Genomic DNA, 15,469 nt, shown 5'->3' with positions numbered 1-15,469 from the left:
CTACTTGTGTCTCCTTCACCTTCTCCCTGCGTCTCCTTCAGTTTCTCCCTTCGTCTCCTTCAGTTTCTACCTGCGTCTCCTTCAGTTTCTACCTGCGTCTCCTTCAGTTTCTACCTTCGTCTCCTTCAGTTCAGTTTCTACTTGTGTCTCCTTCACCTTCTCCCTTCGTCTCCTTCAGTTTCTACCTGCGTCTCCTTCAGTTTCTCCCTGCGTCTCCTTCAGTTTCTACCTGCGTCTCCTTCAGTTTCTACCTTCGTCTCCTTCAGTTTCTACCTGCGTCTCCTTCAGTTCAGTTTCTACTTGTGTCTCCTTCACCTTCTCCCTGCGTCTCCTTCAGTTTCTCCCTTCGTCTCCTTCAGTTTCTACCTGCGTCTCCTTCAGTTTCTACCTGCGTCTCCTTCAGTTTCTACCTTCGTCTCCTTCAGTTCAGTTTCTACTTGTGTCTCCTTCACCTTCTCCCTGCGTCTCCTTCAGTTTCTCCCTGCGTCTCCTTCAGTTTTGTACATTCAGATGCATCATCAGCTCTAATCCTAGATCAAACCCTGATGGGAGCGTCTCCTCCTTCCTCCTGGAGAGTCGGTGCTCCGGCAGCGTGTTGTCGTGACCGTTCTGAGTTTGATGAACGCTGTGGATCGGCGCCTCCTCCCCCAGGACGTTCCTACGACAAATACAGCAGCTGCACCCCCCCCCCCCCGGGCGTCCGAGACGTTTGACGGAACACCGTAAAAATATGTCACGAGGGAACGATGGCAGCGATAGCAAACATGCCGGCAGATCCACCGGAGTTAAATTACACGGTGATTATCAGCTCGTAACGAACATAATTAACCTCCAGAAAAGCGGTGTACGCAGCAGAAGGTTTAGCACCAATGGGAATTGGACTTTATACGCACATCCAGAGCCCTGCTGAGACTCTGGTGTTTGGTTTAATAAGGATAATTACAAGGCTTTCCTTCTGTTTTTAAGGATACATTCCACCGGTTCCAACCTTTTTGAGCTCCTGACCCCATTTTAACGTCGCAAATTTCCAGTGACTCCAGACATTCAAAACGGAGACATTTGTTTTGGCTAAAATTAATTTGTTTTTGATCGTGTAATAGTTTGCTATACTATGTTGCAAATAAACGTTAATTTTAGGCAACATTTAAACTGTATAATGTAAATTTTTATTTGTAAGTTGTTATTTTTTATCAATTACTAGAAATTTCAGGTGACCCCATTTGAATTCCAGGTCACCCCACATGGGGTCCCGACCCCAAGGTTGAAAAACACTGATATATTCATTTAGGAGTGTTTTCTTATTTTCTTTTTAACCCTGTAAAACCTGACCCATCAAAAACCAAACACAAAATTCACACTTTTTGGAGTTGAGATTAGGGCTGTAAGAAAATATCAGTTGTGCAATATATTGTGATATTTCATTTCATAATACTGTATCGATATTAAAAAGTACTGTATGGATATTTTTAGGTATTTATTCAAATGCAGATACTGTAGAGGTTCATTTTTGTTTTTCTTTTTGTTCATATTTTATTTATTTTTATTTCACACTCTTTTATTAAGTAATGTTCGTTCCTTTGTTTGGATTGAACTCCAATCCTGTTCTGATGTGAGTTGTGAACTAATAGAATCTGAACATTTGAACAGGATCTGAAACTGGAATGTCTGGAAAACAGAATTTCAGTTTGAACACAGTTTGAACATTTTATGATAGAACATTAGATCCTGTTGGGATCAAATACAAATGTGTTTAGTATTTATGCAGATTTCTGCTGTAATTCAATTTTTCAAGGAAATAATCATTTAAAAAAAAGAAACAAACAAAAAATTGCCTTTTTAACACTATCATGATATATCATATTGCGATCCTAGTATTGGGATTTATATTGTATCACTGGATTCTTGTTGATACACAGGCCTACTTGAGATGTTAATTAGCCCTTTTAACAATATCCAAATAAAACATTTTGCTGTATCATTTTGTTTACAGTATATTTTTGTATCACATTTGATACACTGGGTGTTTTTATGCAGTGCCTTTTATATCTGCACTATCAAATTTGGTACCCATTACCCATTGGCAGATTTTTTGGCTTGAAATAGACAATTTTAACCTCATTTTAGGGATTATTTTTGTGGTTTCAAGTGGGGCATTTTTTACAGTGTGGATGATTTAATGATAGCGGCCACACTGAAAAAGGTGAAAAACTGTGTGCAGTGGGATGATGAACCACCAGGGGGCAGAAAGCATGTATCATGTCAAATAGAACAGGTTTTTAAATGGTTCATATTTGTCTAAACCCACTTTTCTTAGTCTGTGGTTCATTTCTTTGTGTATTTGGACCCTAATAGTTCAAACGGTTTGAATTTGAACCCTCCAGCTGCTGCTAAACTATCTTTATTGTTGATTTGGACAAAAATCCAGTGGATTTCTACAACCTGTTTGAATTCCTGCTTAATTTGTTACGTTTTATAACTAGTTACGACATCTGCACATATCGGTTTTGTTAATTTTTGTCATTATTTTGCTCGATTTTTGTTCAGTTTTGTTAATTTTTTTCATAATTTTGCTCGATTTTCGTTCAGTTTTGTTCATTTTTGTCATTATTTTGCTCGATTTCATTCAGTTTTGTTAATTTTTTTTCATTATTTTGCTCGATTTCATTCGTTTCTTTCATTTTTTTCATCATTCGGTTTTGTTCATTTCTTTCATTATTTTGCTTAATTTTTTTTTTTTTGGTTTTCTCAGTTTTTTTCATTATTTTGTTAAATTTTTATTCAGTTTTGTTCTTTTTTTTTAATCAATATTTTTGCTAAATTTTTTGTTGGTTTTGTTCTTTTTCTTCGTATTATTATTTTCCTACTCTCATTTTACAAGTTTTTTTCTACATTTTATCCTATCAATAATTGAGATAAAAGTGCATTTTACACCAATTATTGACATGTATTGATAGGATTAGTGGGTCCAAAGTTATTAAATAATATAAAAATGTAGATGCTTTTGGTTGACAGCGGCTGTTTGCATCTTTAAGGGTTAAGGTGGAAATTCAGGAGATTCATGTCACAATAGAAAAAGAAAAAGACAAGAGTGAATGAATGTGCTGTGTTGACATAGTAGGTTAAAGTGAAAAAATAATGGACAGATCAGATAGATGAAGTTGTGCTGAAAAAACAGATCCCAAACATGGGTATAGTAAACATTTGTTTATGTAATATATAAAGGTAAAATCAAAAGGACTGAAAAACTGACAAAACAGGCTCAGACCACTAGGGGTTAGTGGAAGTATTGATCTTGTTGATTTGGTAGAGGTGTCAGAACCTAGCGTAGCACATATGATACAGCAGGTTTTAAAGGGTTAAAGCACACTAATGCAACTCATGCCTGGCCTCAGTTCAATTCAACGACAGGATTCTTGGTAAATGTGTTTTCAGACTAAGAGCATGTTGACATCAGTAGTTGTGATAGGTTATTCATGGACTCAAACAGACTGCACCGGCTTCTATTGTAAAACAAGATATTTTAAAGACGTTCTCATGAATTTAAAGCAGCTACTTTGGTTCGCAACGACAAGAATATACAAGACGACTCCCCGACACGAGCTCTCCTTGGAATATAATACACTTCTCTGCATCATATCAAAAGACAAGGGAGAGAAAACGCAGAGCGGAAAGATTTACTGTCCCCAAAAAAACTGACAGTGGCTGAGATTAAAAAGTGGTAGTGAGGAAAATAAAATGTAATGATGTGGCAGCGAGATGGAAGGTAAAACAGATGCAATAACAACAGCGGATCTGACAATGTAAATGATGGAAAAAAGAAGAGGAGCGGCTGTTGCATCAGATGACAGATAAGGAACTGCGTGGCGGAGTCTGGTTTGGTCTGATCGCAGTTGTTTATCGACGTTCGCGAACTTCATTTTTAAACAGACGCCAGAGACCGAAGCCTTAAAGGATGAACGGTGCATGAGAGTGAATTAAAACCACAATCTGCTCCGGTTTAAGGAACTACGCAGAGGATCTGGTTCATTTGACATGCATGTTCATTTACTGAACACATCTGGTCTTCTGGGTAGATCAGACCTTAACTGAGTGTCCATCAAGCATCAAAAAACACACGTGGAAAATACTACGACACCACAGGTGTTTAGTGTCAGACTGCAGTGGAAGCTCAGCTTCTCCTAAAATGACTCCCATTAAATGCTCAAATCTGTTCAGTTGTTTTCATTTCATTGACTCCAAATGTGTTGGAACACGTTCATCTCTCAGACCAGTTGGTTCAGAATCAGTTTGATCCCAGATCAGTGGACTGGATGTTGTTCACTTCTCCTCCATTCCCGTGTCTGTGTTTTCTCCTCCATCTCTGCTCAGTGCATTTGTCCGTAGACGCTCAGCGTCCATGCACTTCAATGGGACTGAGTGGAACTGCTGGAAACTGACTCTAAACTGGACGATCATTGGATAAATGACACCGTGTTGTCCCGCCCCCGGACGCTCGGCGTCTTTTGGGGTGAATGGAGCTGTGGGCGGAGCTCGGCCGGGCCGGACGCTGAGCTTCCACGTGCTGATTGGACGATGGGTCCACAGGCTGAATCCAGTTTGATTGACAGCTGTTTTCAGATCTGCTCCTTCACTGACACAGTTCAGTTTAATACCGTCACACATTCTGCTGTGAAATCACACAAACAAATGAACTGTTCATTTACTGACCTGAAAGAAAACACAACCACTGGACTTCCTTGTTTCAATTTAACATAATTTCAATATGTTCTTGTTTCTGTTACATAATTTAATCATTTCTTGTTGAAGTTTAATATCGTTTTGTAGATAGTTAAATTAATCATACTGTTGGCTAGGTCGGAGTGAAATAGCTATAAAGCAAAGTGGACACTTTCCAGAAGAGGCATTCCAGACTCTTGTCCTGTATTTGAATGAGGACTTACAGGGGAACAGGGAAAACTGTGGGATTTCTTGATTTTTCTAAAAGATGTGGAATTGGACAGTGCAGTGCCTCAGCTGTACAAACTGTTGTCACTAGTTCAACAGTGTCAGCTCCATGGGCAGGTGTAAAAGGAGCTTCTCTAGGTTAAAAGGCTTCAGTCCTACACCTGGACCACACTGGGCCAAGGCCGTCTGAGCAGCCCAGCTCTGCTGGACATTCAGACCACACTGGTCCAGTCCCTGGAAAAGACGCCTACTGTGTACGATAAGGTCACTGAGCATTTTCTTAAAAGGAACGGAGGACTGAATTTATGTTTAAATAACTTCACAATTTTTTTGATGAAAGCCGACAATGAGCTTCCCTGTCTGAAAGACGAGCAGCCGCCACTGTACGACACTGAGTAAACCTTGAAATATGGTACGAAATGTCCTACCCTTAAGAGAGCTGTAACTGTTGGAAGATGTAAATGGGGCTGAAAATTAAAACCAGATGTAGACGAATGTTATGAAGCAGGTTTTGGAGAAACTGTTTTTCAGATAAAACACATTTTTATATTATTTTACATTATATTTAATACATAAATCCACTTTTAACAGTTAAAAGGACACGAAAATTATGCACTTTTTAGTCTCTGACAGGTGCATTTTGGGAATTTTACCTGATTATTCAAGACAGAGTGTTTCACAAAAATTGCCGCTGTTGCGGCTGTTGTGGACACGATGGGTTCCACACCAAACCTGGAATGAGACTGAGATTGATGAAAAACCCACATGTGTGGATTAGAAAAACCACTGGGATCCACACGTTGAACACAGAGTCTGTATTTGGAGTCTATAGAAGAGCATTTACGCATGTTTACACATCTAATGCACTGACACCTAGGGAGATTTTAGGTCCATATTTGGGTCCTATTTTTCAACCCGATATTTGATTATATGTCTAATTTTGAACCTGCCTTTTATTTTTTTTACTCTGTTTTAGAGCTTGTTTTATATTCTCCTGTTTTACTGTACTTTGTCCTAGAGTGCCAAGAAAGACGCCTGTAAATAAAATGTATTATTATTATTATTATTATTATTATAAATTCATTAATTATGGGATGGATCAGAGCAGGAGGATCATTTTTTTGCATTTCTCTGAGGTCATCATTAGGTCCATCCTCGGGGGAAATCTGTCTACATTTACCTTTTATTATTGGGTCTAAACAGATGGAAAACTGTCAGATACTGAAATAAGCCCAGTTTCATTGTAAAACCCAAATAAGGATAATCAGTCATTAGTTCAGGTCGTATGTTATTGTACGTAATACTACATCTAAGTTGCATAGTCTGAAACCATGACGACAATGAAACAAATCTTTGCACAACAATGATGGAAAAACACACATAACTTGGCTTTTTTTCTCTAATTTCCTGAAAAATTGTTTCAAACTTAGGATTTGTGAATGTTATTTGTGTTCTGAGTTACTTATTTATGTTGTTAACTGTCTTAATTTCAACTAGATTTAATAAAAATGGGATTGTACAGGAAATTTAACATGAATTCTGCCATATTTGTGCCCTAGATTTTGCACTAATTACATGACACCCACAAAATTTTGCAAACAATTTTCTAGTTTCTCAGGCTTTTCTTCAAATTAATAGACTGTTGAATCCTGAAAACCTCACAGAAAATCATCCAAACATCTCCTGGAATGTCCATCAGAATCATCTGCATCTGTTCATGTGACTCAGACAGGTCTGAAACCTCATATAAGGCCGTTCATGTGTCACTGATTGTATTCAGGATTTCACACAACCGTCACTACTGCGTATGACACTCACAGCTGGCAGCGGCGTCACATCGTCTCTTAACTGAGAAACTGGCTCATCACCGGTAACTTCATTAACACCTGATCATCAGGATCTGCTGCTCGTTAATGTCTGTTTCCGCAGCTGTTCCGCTCCGATAACAGGTTTATGAGTGGAATATCATCCAGGCCTCAGGACCTCAAACATCTGAGGAAAAAAAGACTTTAACCTCAACCTAATACCCAAGAACCAAGCATATAGACTTACTGTTGCTAATTGTGCTCTTCTTCATAAATGTTGGTATTGTGGATCTAAAACAATCCCAGCTGACACAAAAACACTAAATGTGTCAGTGGACGGATGTGACATGGTTGTTGTGGATCCCATCATACTGATGCTCTGCAGCCATGTCAGCGTTTACACTAATGATCCCTGTGCAAAAACTAGGAGCACTATTATTTATTGGATAGTTTAGCATCAGACTAAAGAGGAAAGAACACTATAGAATTGTTCTTTCTGTATAAAAATGCTTCTTATTGTAAAACTGTTGATGTAAACAGTGCTGTGTGTCATTCTTCATGTATGTATTGGTGGAACAGAAGCAGGATGGATCAGCACCATACTCCAGATTGAACCTGTACAAATAAAACATGTGATATGGAGGAGAGAATCTGGGAAGAAAAACTGGGGAATCTAAAAGAATAGAAGATTTGTTTTTCAGAGAAATTCAGTTCAAATAGAACTTGTCCATTTGTGACATGAAAATATAGCATTAATTGTGCTGAAATGGTTCATTTTTGAGCTGAAAACATAGTTCATATGAGCATCAACATGTTGAACAGAACTGAAATCCTGTCCATTTGAACAACTGTCATTTACCAACACAAAGTTCCTTTGGATTCACTGAGACTGATTTAATATGAACACAGACACAGAAGAGCTGTGAGCACATTTTTGCCGATATAACATTTGATTTGAAAAATGTATATAATTTATTGCATATATGACACACAGATGCTTAATGAACCATATCAAAGACTTAAAAGTGAATATTGGTTCCAAACATTAGGTATAGAAAATAAAAATTGTAATAAATTAAAACTGTACTCCAATATTTGACATTAAAGCAGATCTTTCCATAGGCGTTTTCTCCAGAAAAGTATGTTAATCAAACACGGTTATCATGATAATTAGAATCTAAACGGTAAAACTAACCATCTGCAATTTTACCGTGGTTTATCATTATACTGGTAATCGTTACATCCCTTCTTCTGAGCTGAACATGTTATTTGTGTTCAAACTGCGGTCAAAGCTGTGATCCAGTCTGCTGTAGGAGTCCTGTAAAGGCTGATCTGAGCAGATACAGTCGACTGTCGAGCATCTCTTTTCTGGTGTCCATGGTTACGTCTCTCACACAGCTTCTTCGTCTTCTCAAGGCTCTTCTAATAATTGGACCTTGAATGATGTGTTGTGAATGTACAAGTGCGTATGCTAAACTGAGAAAAACCCTCAAGTGGCTTCGGAGGCGACAGCTGTAAAGACAGATGTTAGTCGTTGAACTTCATGGTGCATGTTAGCGTGGCTTTGGCGCCGATTGAATCCAACATACACGGGGTCGTAGGAGGCGGGCTCTCTCTCGACCCGGTCCAATCCGGTCCCCCTTCTATTGTCTTTGAGGTGGTTTTCGTAGCCGTTGTTTGAGTGTGTGGCGTTCAGAACCTGTAGGCTGTGGAACATCTGGCCTTTGTGGATGGGTGGTTCCACAGACGCTGTGGGCCTTCAGCGTCTTCCAGGTCATTCAGTCCGGATTTGTTCAGTGACTGTGATGATGCATGTTCACAGGGTGATGTCAACCTGAGGTTCATGAGGAGACCAGTGTCCGGATAAAAATAACAGCTGGCCCACATTAGTCAGTTATTATCAGTCACATGTTTAATTTATTCAGGTTCGAAGGCAGACGCCGAGTAGATGGAGCTGAATTTAACACTGACTTCCTTCACTGTTGATTTTGGATGTAGAATTAAACCCTTTAACCCCTGGTGTGTCTGTGGAGACACTTTAACCAACCTATGATTTATTTAAATATACGCAAAAATTTAACCATTTACTCAGTATGAAAAAATTTAAAAAACATCCATGTGTCGTCCATCCATCAGACCTTTATAAATGTTTTTAGTTGTGTTTCTGTTGTACTGCTGGATTATTTGCACATGCATCATCATGTCAAGGCAAGGTGGTTCTGGTGTGGTTCTGCAGTGGTTCTGGTGTGGCTCTGGTATGGTTCTGCAGTGGTTCTGGTGTGGTTCTGGTGTGGTTCTGGTGATGCTCTGGTGTGGTTCTGCTGTGGTTCGGCTGTGATTCTGGCATGGTTCTGCTGTGGTTCTGGTGTGGTCCTGCAGTGGTTCTGGTGTGGTTCTGCAGTGGTTCTGGTGTGGCTCTGGTATGGTTTTGCAGTGGTTCTGGTGTGGTCCTGCAGTGGTTCTGGTGTGGTTCGGCTGTGGTTCTGGTGTGGTTCTGGTGATGCTCTGGTGTGGTTCTGCTGTGGTTCTGCTGTGGTTCGGCTGTGGTTTGGCTGTGGTTCTGGCATGGTTCTGCTGTGGCTCTGGTGTGGTCCTGTCGTGGTTTTGCAGTGGTTCTGCTGTGGTTCTGCTGTGGCTCTGGTGTGGTCCTGCAGTGGTTCTGCAGTGGTTCGGCTGTGGTTCGGCTGTGGTTCTGGCATGGTTCTGCTGTGGTTCGGCTGTGGTTCGGCTGTGGTTCTGGCATGGTTCTGCAGTGGTTCTGCTGTGGTTCGGCTGTGGTTCTGGCATGGTTCTGCAGTGGTTCTGGTGTGGTTCAGCTGTGGTTCTGGTGTGGTTCTGCTGTGGCTCTGGTGTGGTCCTGCAGTGGTTCTGCTGTGGTTCAGCTGTGGTTCTGGCATGGTTCTGCAGTGGTTCTGGTGTGGTTCTGCAGTGGTTCTGCTGTGGTTCGGCTGTGGTTGTGGCATGGTTCTGCTGTGGTTCGGCTGTGGTTCTGGCATGGTTCTGCTGTGGTTTTGTTGTGGTTCTGCTGTGGTTCGGCTGTGGTTCTGGCATGGTTCTGCTGTGGTTCGGCTGTGGTTCTGGCATGGTTCTGCTGTGGTTTTGTAGTGGTTCTGCTGTGGTTCTGCTGTGGTTCGGCTGTGGTTCTGGCATGGTTCTGCTGTGGTTTGGCTGTGGTTCTGGTGTGGTTCTGCTGTGGCTCTGGTGTGGTCCTGCAGTGGTTCTGCTGTGGTTTGGCTGTGGTTCTGGCATGGTTCTGCTGTGGTTTTGCAGTGGTTCTGCTGTGGTTCTGGCGTGGTTCTACTGTGGTTCTGGCACGGTTCAGACCCGGTTCAGACCCGTTGCTCAGTCTGTGGATGACAGTGGACAGACTGATGGTTCGTGGTTAGAAACACATGTTTTCAAATTAAAGGCATTAGTCAGAGCAGAGCGCCTGAGGGCAGACAGGGAATCAGTAAATAAAACCAGTTTATTCAACCAATTAAACTGGACTGATCACAGGAGGAGGAGCAGGAGGAAGAAGAGGAGGAGGAGGAGGAACAGCAGAGGCAGAGGTGTGGACCAACAGCACAGTTTAAAGGGAAATGAAAATCAGGAGCAGGAGGAGCAGTAAATAAGATTAAGCTCCAATATATTTTTTTTTATTATTGTTCTGAGAAAAAAGTCAGAATTCTGCAAAAAAAAAAAAAAGTCAGAATTCTGACTTAAATCTCAGACTTTTTTCCCAGAACTGTGGCTTTTTTTTCCCCAGAATTCAGACTTTTTTTTCAGAATAAACATAAAAAATATATATTGAACCTTAATTCTATTTAATTTTTTTCCCAGTGGGCCTAATCCTCTTCCGTAGATGTGTGATCCTTATTTTTGTTCATTTTTTGATCATATTAATGATTTCTTACTCATTCTTATTGAACTTCTATTTATTTTCAGCTGTCAGGTCAGAAAATGCTGCGTCGTAATGGAAAACATACATTTTTTCATTGATACTGATCATTGATTATCGGTTTCTGTCTAATATCATGGCAGTGGTGCTTTTGGTCCTTTTTGGTCCTCTTTTTGGTCCTCTTTTTGGTCCTTTTTGGTCCTCTTTTTGGTCCTCATTTTGGTCCTTTTTGGTCCTCTTTTTGGTCCTTTTTGGTCCTCATTTTGGTCCTTTTTGGTCCTCTTTTTGGTCCTCTTTTTGGTCCTCTTTTCGGTCCTTTTTCCCGTCTCTTCTGACCCTCTCATTGATCATTGATTATCGGTTTCTTTTGTCTAATATCATGGCTGTACTGGTTTCGGTCCTTTTTGGTCCTCATTTTGGTCCTTTTTGGTCCTCTTTTTGGTCCTCTTTTTGGTCCTTTTTGGTCCTCTTTTTGGTCCTCATTTTGGTCCTTTTTGGTCCTCTTTTTGGTCCTTTTTGGTCCTCATTTTGGTCCTTTTTGGTCCTCTTTTTGGTCCTCTTTTCGGTCCTCTTTTCGGTCCTTTTTCCCGTCTCTTCTGACCCTCTCATTGATCATTGATTATCGGTTTCTTTTGTCTAACATCATGGCTGTACTGGTTTTGGTCCTTTTTGGTCCTCTTTTTGGTCCTCTTTTTGGTCCTTTTTCCCGTCTCCTCTGACCCTCTCGTCCTCTGATGCAGCTGCCGTTCATCCCGTTTTCATCCCGTTACTGGAGTTTTGATGTGACATTTCGCTGGAGTCGCTGTGGGCGGACACATGCTCAGTCGCCGCCCGAAGCCTTACTAAAGATAGACGGGAGGCCGATCCGTCAGCCTGGATTTGCGAGCTCCTCTGCCCGTGACGCGTATGTATGACGCGGCGATGCCTCCGTCCGACCGCCGTCCGCCTCGTGGTCGCGTTCTGTTTTTAACTCGCCGTCCGTCCGTCCGTCCACGCCCTTCAGAGGAAACAGGGCGGAGAGACTCGGGGCCTGTCCGAAGACATTACAGTAAGCGTTTGAGGACAGTGAAAGTGGGACACGACAACAGGCCGCCGGCTCTGGGACTGTCCGATAGGATCAGCGCCACGCCGACCCCCATGATCCCACTGGGTCCAACAGCATGTGTCAGCACCAGCTCCTCCAGACAGGAAGAGGATGGAGGGATCACCAGCACTGGACTGAAGGGGGGGTGGAGAGAGGGAAGGAGGGAGGAGGGAGGAGGGAGGGAGGGAGGCTTCACCAGCACTGGACCAAAGGAGAGGGAGGGAGGGATGGAGGAAGGGATGGTTGGATGATAAAAGGTTGGATGATGGATGGATGGATGACAGATGGACACATCTCCTGTGTGTCTGTTCTGTTCTTTTCTTTTTCTAAACCCTTTGTCTTTAAATGGGTTCATTGTGTGTTTTTCTGCTGTTTTTTTCTTCTTCTTGTATTTCTTCTCCTTCCTCGGTAGTCTTTGTCATTTTTCCGTTCCTCGTCTCGTCTCTTCAAAGCGTCCAGACTCAGACAGGAGCTGTGATTCTGCGTCTCCTTCATCATCCAGCCGTCGTTTTACCGTTTTATCACATTCACTCAGATCCGACAAAACAGCAGCTGTAGGCGACGTTCAAAGACAAACAAACAGAGGAGGAAGGAGGTGGAGTCTGAAGGAGGTGGAGTCTGAGGGAGGTGGAGTCTGAGGGAGGTGGGGTCTGAGGGAGGCGGAGTCTGAGGGAGGCGGAGTCTAAGGGAGGCGGAGTCTGAAGGAGGCGGAGTCTGAGGGAGGCGGAGTCTGAGGGAGGTGGAGTCTGAAGGAGGCGGAGACTGAGGGGGGTGGAGTCCGAGGGAGGCGGAGTCTGAAGGAGATGGAGACTGAGGGAGGCGGAGTCTGAGGGAGGCCTGGTCTGTCTTAGTCCAGGTCTGTCTTAGTCCAGGTCTGTCAGTCTCAGTCCAGGTCTGTCAGTCTTAGTCCAGGTCTGTCTTAGTCCAGGTCTGTCTTAGTCCAGGTCAGTCAGTCTTAATCCAGGTCAGTCTTAGTCCAGGTCAGTCAGTCTTAGTCCAGGTCTGTCTTAGTCCAGGTCAGTCAGTCTTAGTCCAGGTCAGTCAGTCTTAGTCCAGGTCTGTCTTAGTCCAGGTCAGTCAGTCTTAGTCCAGGTCTGTCAGTCTTAGTCTAGGTCAGTCTTAGTCCAGGTCTGTCTTAGTCCAGGTCAGTCTTAATCCAGGTCAGTCTTAGTCCAGGTCAGTCAGTCTTAGTCCAGGTCTGTCTTAGTCCAGGTCTGTCAGTCTTAGTCCAGGTCAGTCAGTCTTAGTCCAGGTCTGTCTTAGTCCAGGTCTGTCAGTCTTAGTCCAGGTCTGTCAGTCTTAGTCCAGGTCTGTCTTAGTCCAGGTCTGTCAGTCTTAGTCCAGGTCAGTCAGTCTTAGTCCAGGTCAGTCTTAGTCCAGGTCTGTCTTAGTCCAGGTCAGTCAGTCTTAGTCCAGGTCTGTCTTAGTCCAGGTCAGTCAGTCTTAATCCAGGTCTGTCTTAGTCCAGGTCAGTCAGTCTTAGTCCAGGTCTGTCTTAGTCCAGGTCAGTCAGTCTTAGTCCAGGTCTGTCTTAGTCCAGGTCTGTCTTAGTCCAGGTCAGTCAGTCTTAGTCCAGGTCAGTCAGTCTTAGTCCAGGTCTGTCTTAATCCAGGTCAGTCAGTCTTAATCCAGGTCTGTCTTAGTCCAGGTCAGTCAGTCTTAGTCCAGATCAGTCTTAGTCCAGGTCAGTCTTAGTCCAGGTCTGTCAGTCTTAGTCCAGATCAGTCTTAGTCCAGGTCAGTCTTAGTCCAGGTCTGTCTTAGTCCAGGTCAGTCAGTCTTAGTCCAGGTCAGTCTTAGTCCAGGTCAGTCTTAGTCCAGGTCTGTCTTAGTCCAGGTCTGTCTTAGTCCAGGTCAGTCAGTCTTAGTCCAGATCAGTCTTAGCCCAGGTCTGTCAGTCTTAGTCCAGGTCTGTCAGTCTTAGTCCAGGTCAGTCTTAGTCCAGGTCAGTCAGTCTTAATCCAGGTCTGTCTTAGTCCAGGTCTGTCAGTCTTAGTCCAGGTCAGTCAGTCTTAGTCCAGGTCAGTCTTAGTCCAGGTCTGTCTTAGCCCAGGTCAGTCTTAGTCCAGGTCTGTCTTAGTCCAGGTCAGTCTTAGTCCAGGTCTGTCAGTCTTAGTCCAGGTCAGTCTTAGTCCAGGTCAGTCAGTCTTAATCCAGGTCTGTCTTAGTCCAGGTCTGTCAGTCTTAGTCCAGGTCAGTCAGTCTTAGTCCAGGTCTGTCTTAGTCCAGGTCTGTCTTAGTCCAGGTCAGTCTTAGTCCAGGTCTGTCTTAGTCCAGGTCCACTAAAACGGTCCACTCAGCTTCAGCGTTGAGGCTTGACATCCACAAACGGACTCTATCGCCATGACAACCACACAGCCTTCCATCTGTTTCAGTCCTTCAGTGTGATGGTTTTACCTGGTTTCTGCTCGTTCAGGTTGTGTTGTATCCAGTGTTTGGAGCAGAAGTCAGTTCATGTTCACACAAATAAAAGCAGCTGTTGCAGATGTGTGTGTTTTACAGATGCTCACGTGTTGGACTGAACTTCAGCCATTTCCTGTTTGAAAGCAGTTTAACGCAGAAAATGGATGAAGTCCAGTCGTTTTCATCAAGGAATTTAGATTCTGATAAATACTGTCACAAAATTATAGCTTGAAAAACATTTTTTATGACTTAATGTCACTAAAAATGATAAAAAATGACATGTTTGGATGTTCAGTACCTGACTGGTTGATGAAGTGCTTGGAGTCTAAATGTTCTCGTGTTCAGTTCAGCAGATCCATGTTCTAATATTCAACAGTGGTTCATTTCTGTCAGTGGGTTCATACTTTTATCTCCACCCATCAGTAATATTTCATACCATGATGTGTTCAGGGACTCCACTGTTTGTAGGTTATCTGCATTTCTTCAAATTCAACACCTGTTCACAGTAGTTTCCTATGATTAGCCTCTCATTAGCATAATTGGCTAACTCATACACAAATGGACAAAAGGACTAACTCATATTTGGTGATTTTTTTATTTTTATTTTTTGTGTGATTTTTGGGTGACCACAAAATAGCACGAAAAATATTTAATAAATTTGGAGGTAGAACATTTAAAATGATAGTCATGGATAAAAAATGAACAAAATCAGTGTTGATATAAATGAAGTCCAAACCATCTGTGAGGAATTTTAGAAACAAAGATAAGAATTTAAACCAGTTATGACATGAAAACGATGAAGACGACAAATGGACACTTTAGTCCTGGTTTAGTCCCAGGTCCCCGTTTCATGTCCCAGGTGAAGACGCTCCGTTTTCTCATCTGTCTGTGTTTTCTGTTTTTCAGACACGGAGGCGGAGAGGAACGCACTGAAAGAACATGTTTATCCAAAACTACGAGACTTCTGCCGAGAGAATTATGGGATTGAATTCCAGGTAACAAGTCCTTTGGTTCCTGGTCCTGGTTTCAGGGTCCCGGTTTGAGGGTCCTGGTCTTGGGGTCCATGTTTCAGGGTCCTGGTCTTGGGGTCCTGGTTTCAGGGTCCTGGTCTCAGGGTCCTGGTTTCAGGGTCCTGGTCTCGGGGTCTTGTGTTCAGGGTCCTGGTCTTGGGGTCCATGTTTCAGGGTCCTGGTCTTGGGGTCCTGGTTTCAGGGTCCTGGTCTTGGGGTCCTGGTTTCAGGGTCCTGGTCTCAGGGTCCTGGTTTCAGGGTCCTGGTCTCAGGGTCCTGGTTTCAGGGTCCTGGTCTCGGGGTCTTGTGTTCAGGGTCCTGGTCTCGGGGTCCATGTTTCAGGG

At 42.8% G+C, this 15,469-nt stretch overlaps 1 protein-coding gene across 1 annotated transcript in view; it reads left to right on the top strand.

Annotated features, from left to right (window-relative positions):
* nwd2 (NACHT and WD repeat domain containing 2) overlaps positions 1-15,469 on the top strand; it is a 71,600-nt gene that overhangs the window by 15,956 nt on the left and 40,175 nt on the right. Inside the window, 1 exon segment of the mRNA XM_030162519.1 lies at positions 15,022-15,110. Coding sequence (XP_030018379.1) covers positions 15,022-15,110 — 89 coding nt within the window.

The sequence above is a fragment of the Sphaeramia orbicularis genome, chromosome 18 (genome assembly GCF_902148855.1).
Source record: "Sphaeramia orbicularis chromosome 18, fSphaOr1.1, whole genome shotgun sequence".
Taxonomy (NCBI): domain Eukaryota; kingdom Metazoa; phylum Chordata; class Actinopteri; order Kurtiformes; family Apogonidae; genus Sphaeramia; species Sphaeramia orbicularis.
This window is presented reverse-complemented; position numbering and strand designations above follow the sequence as displayed.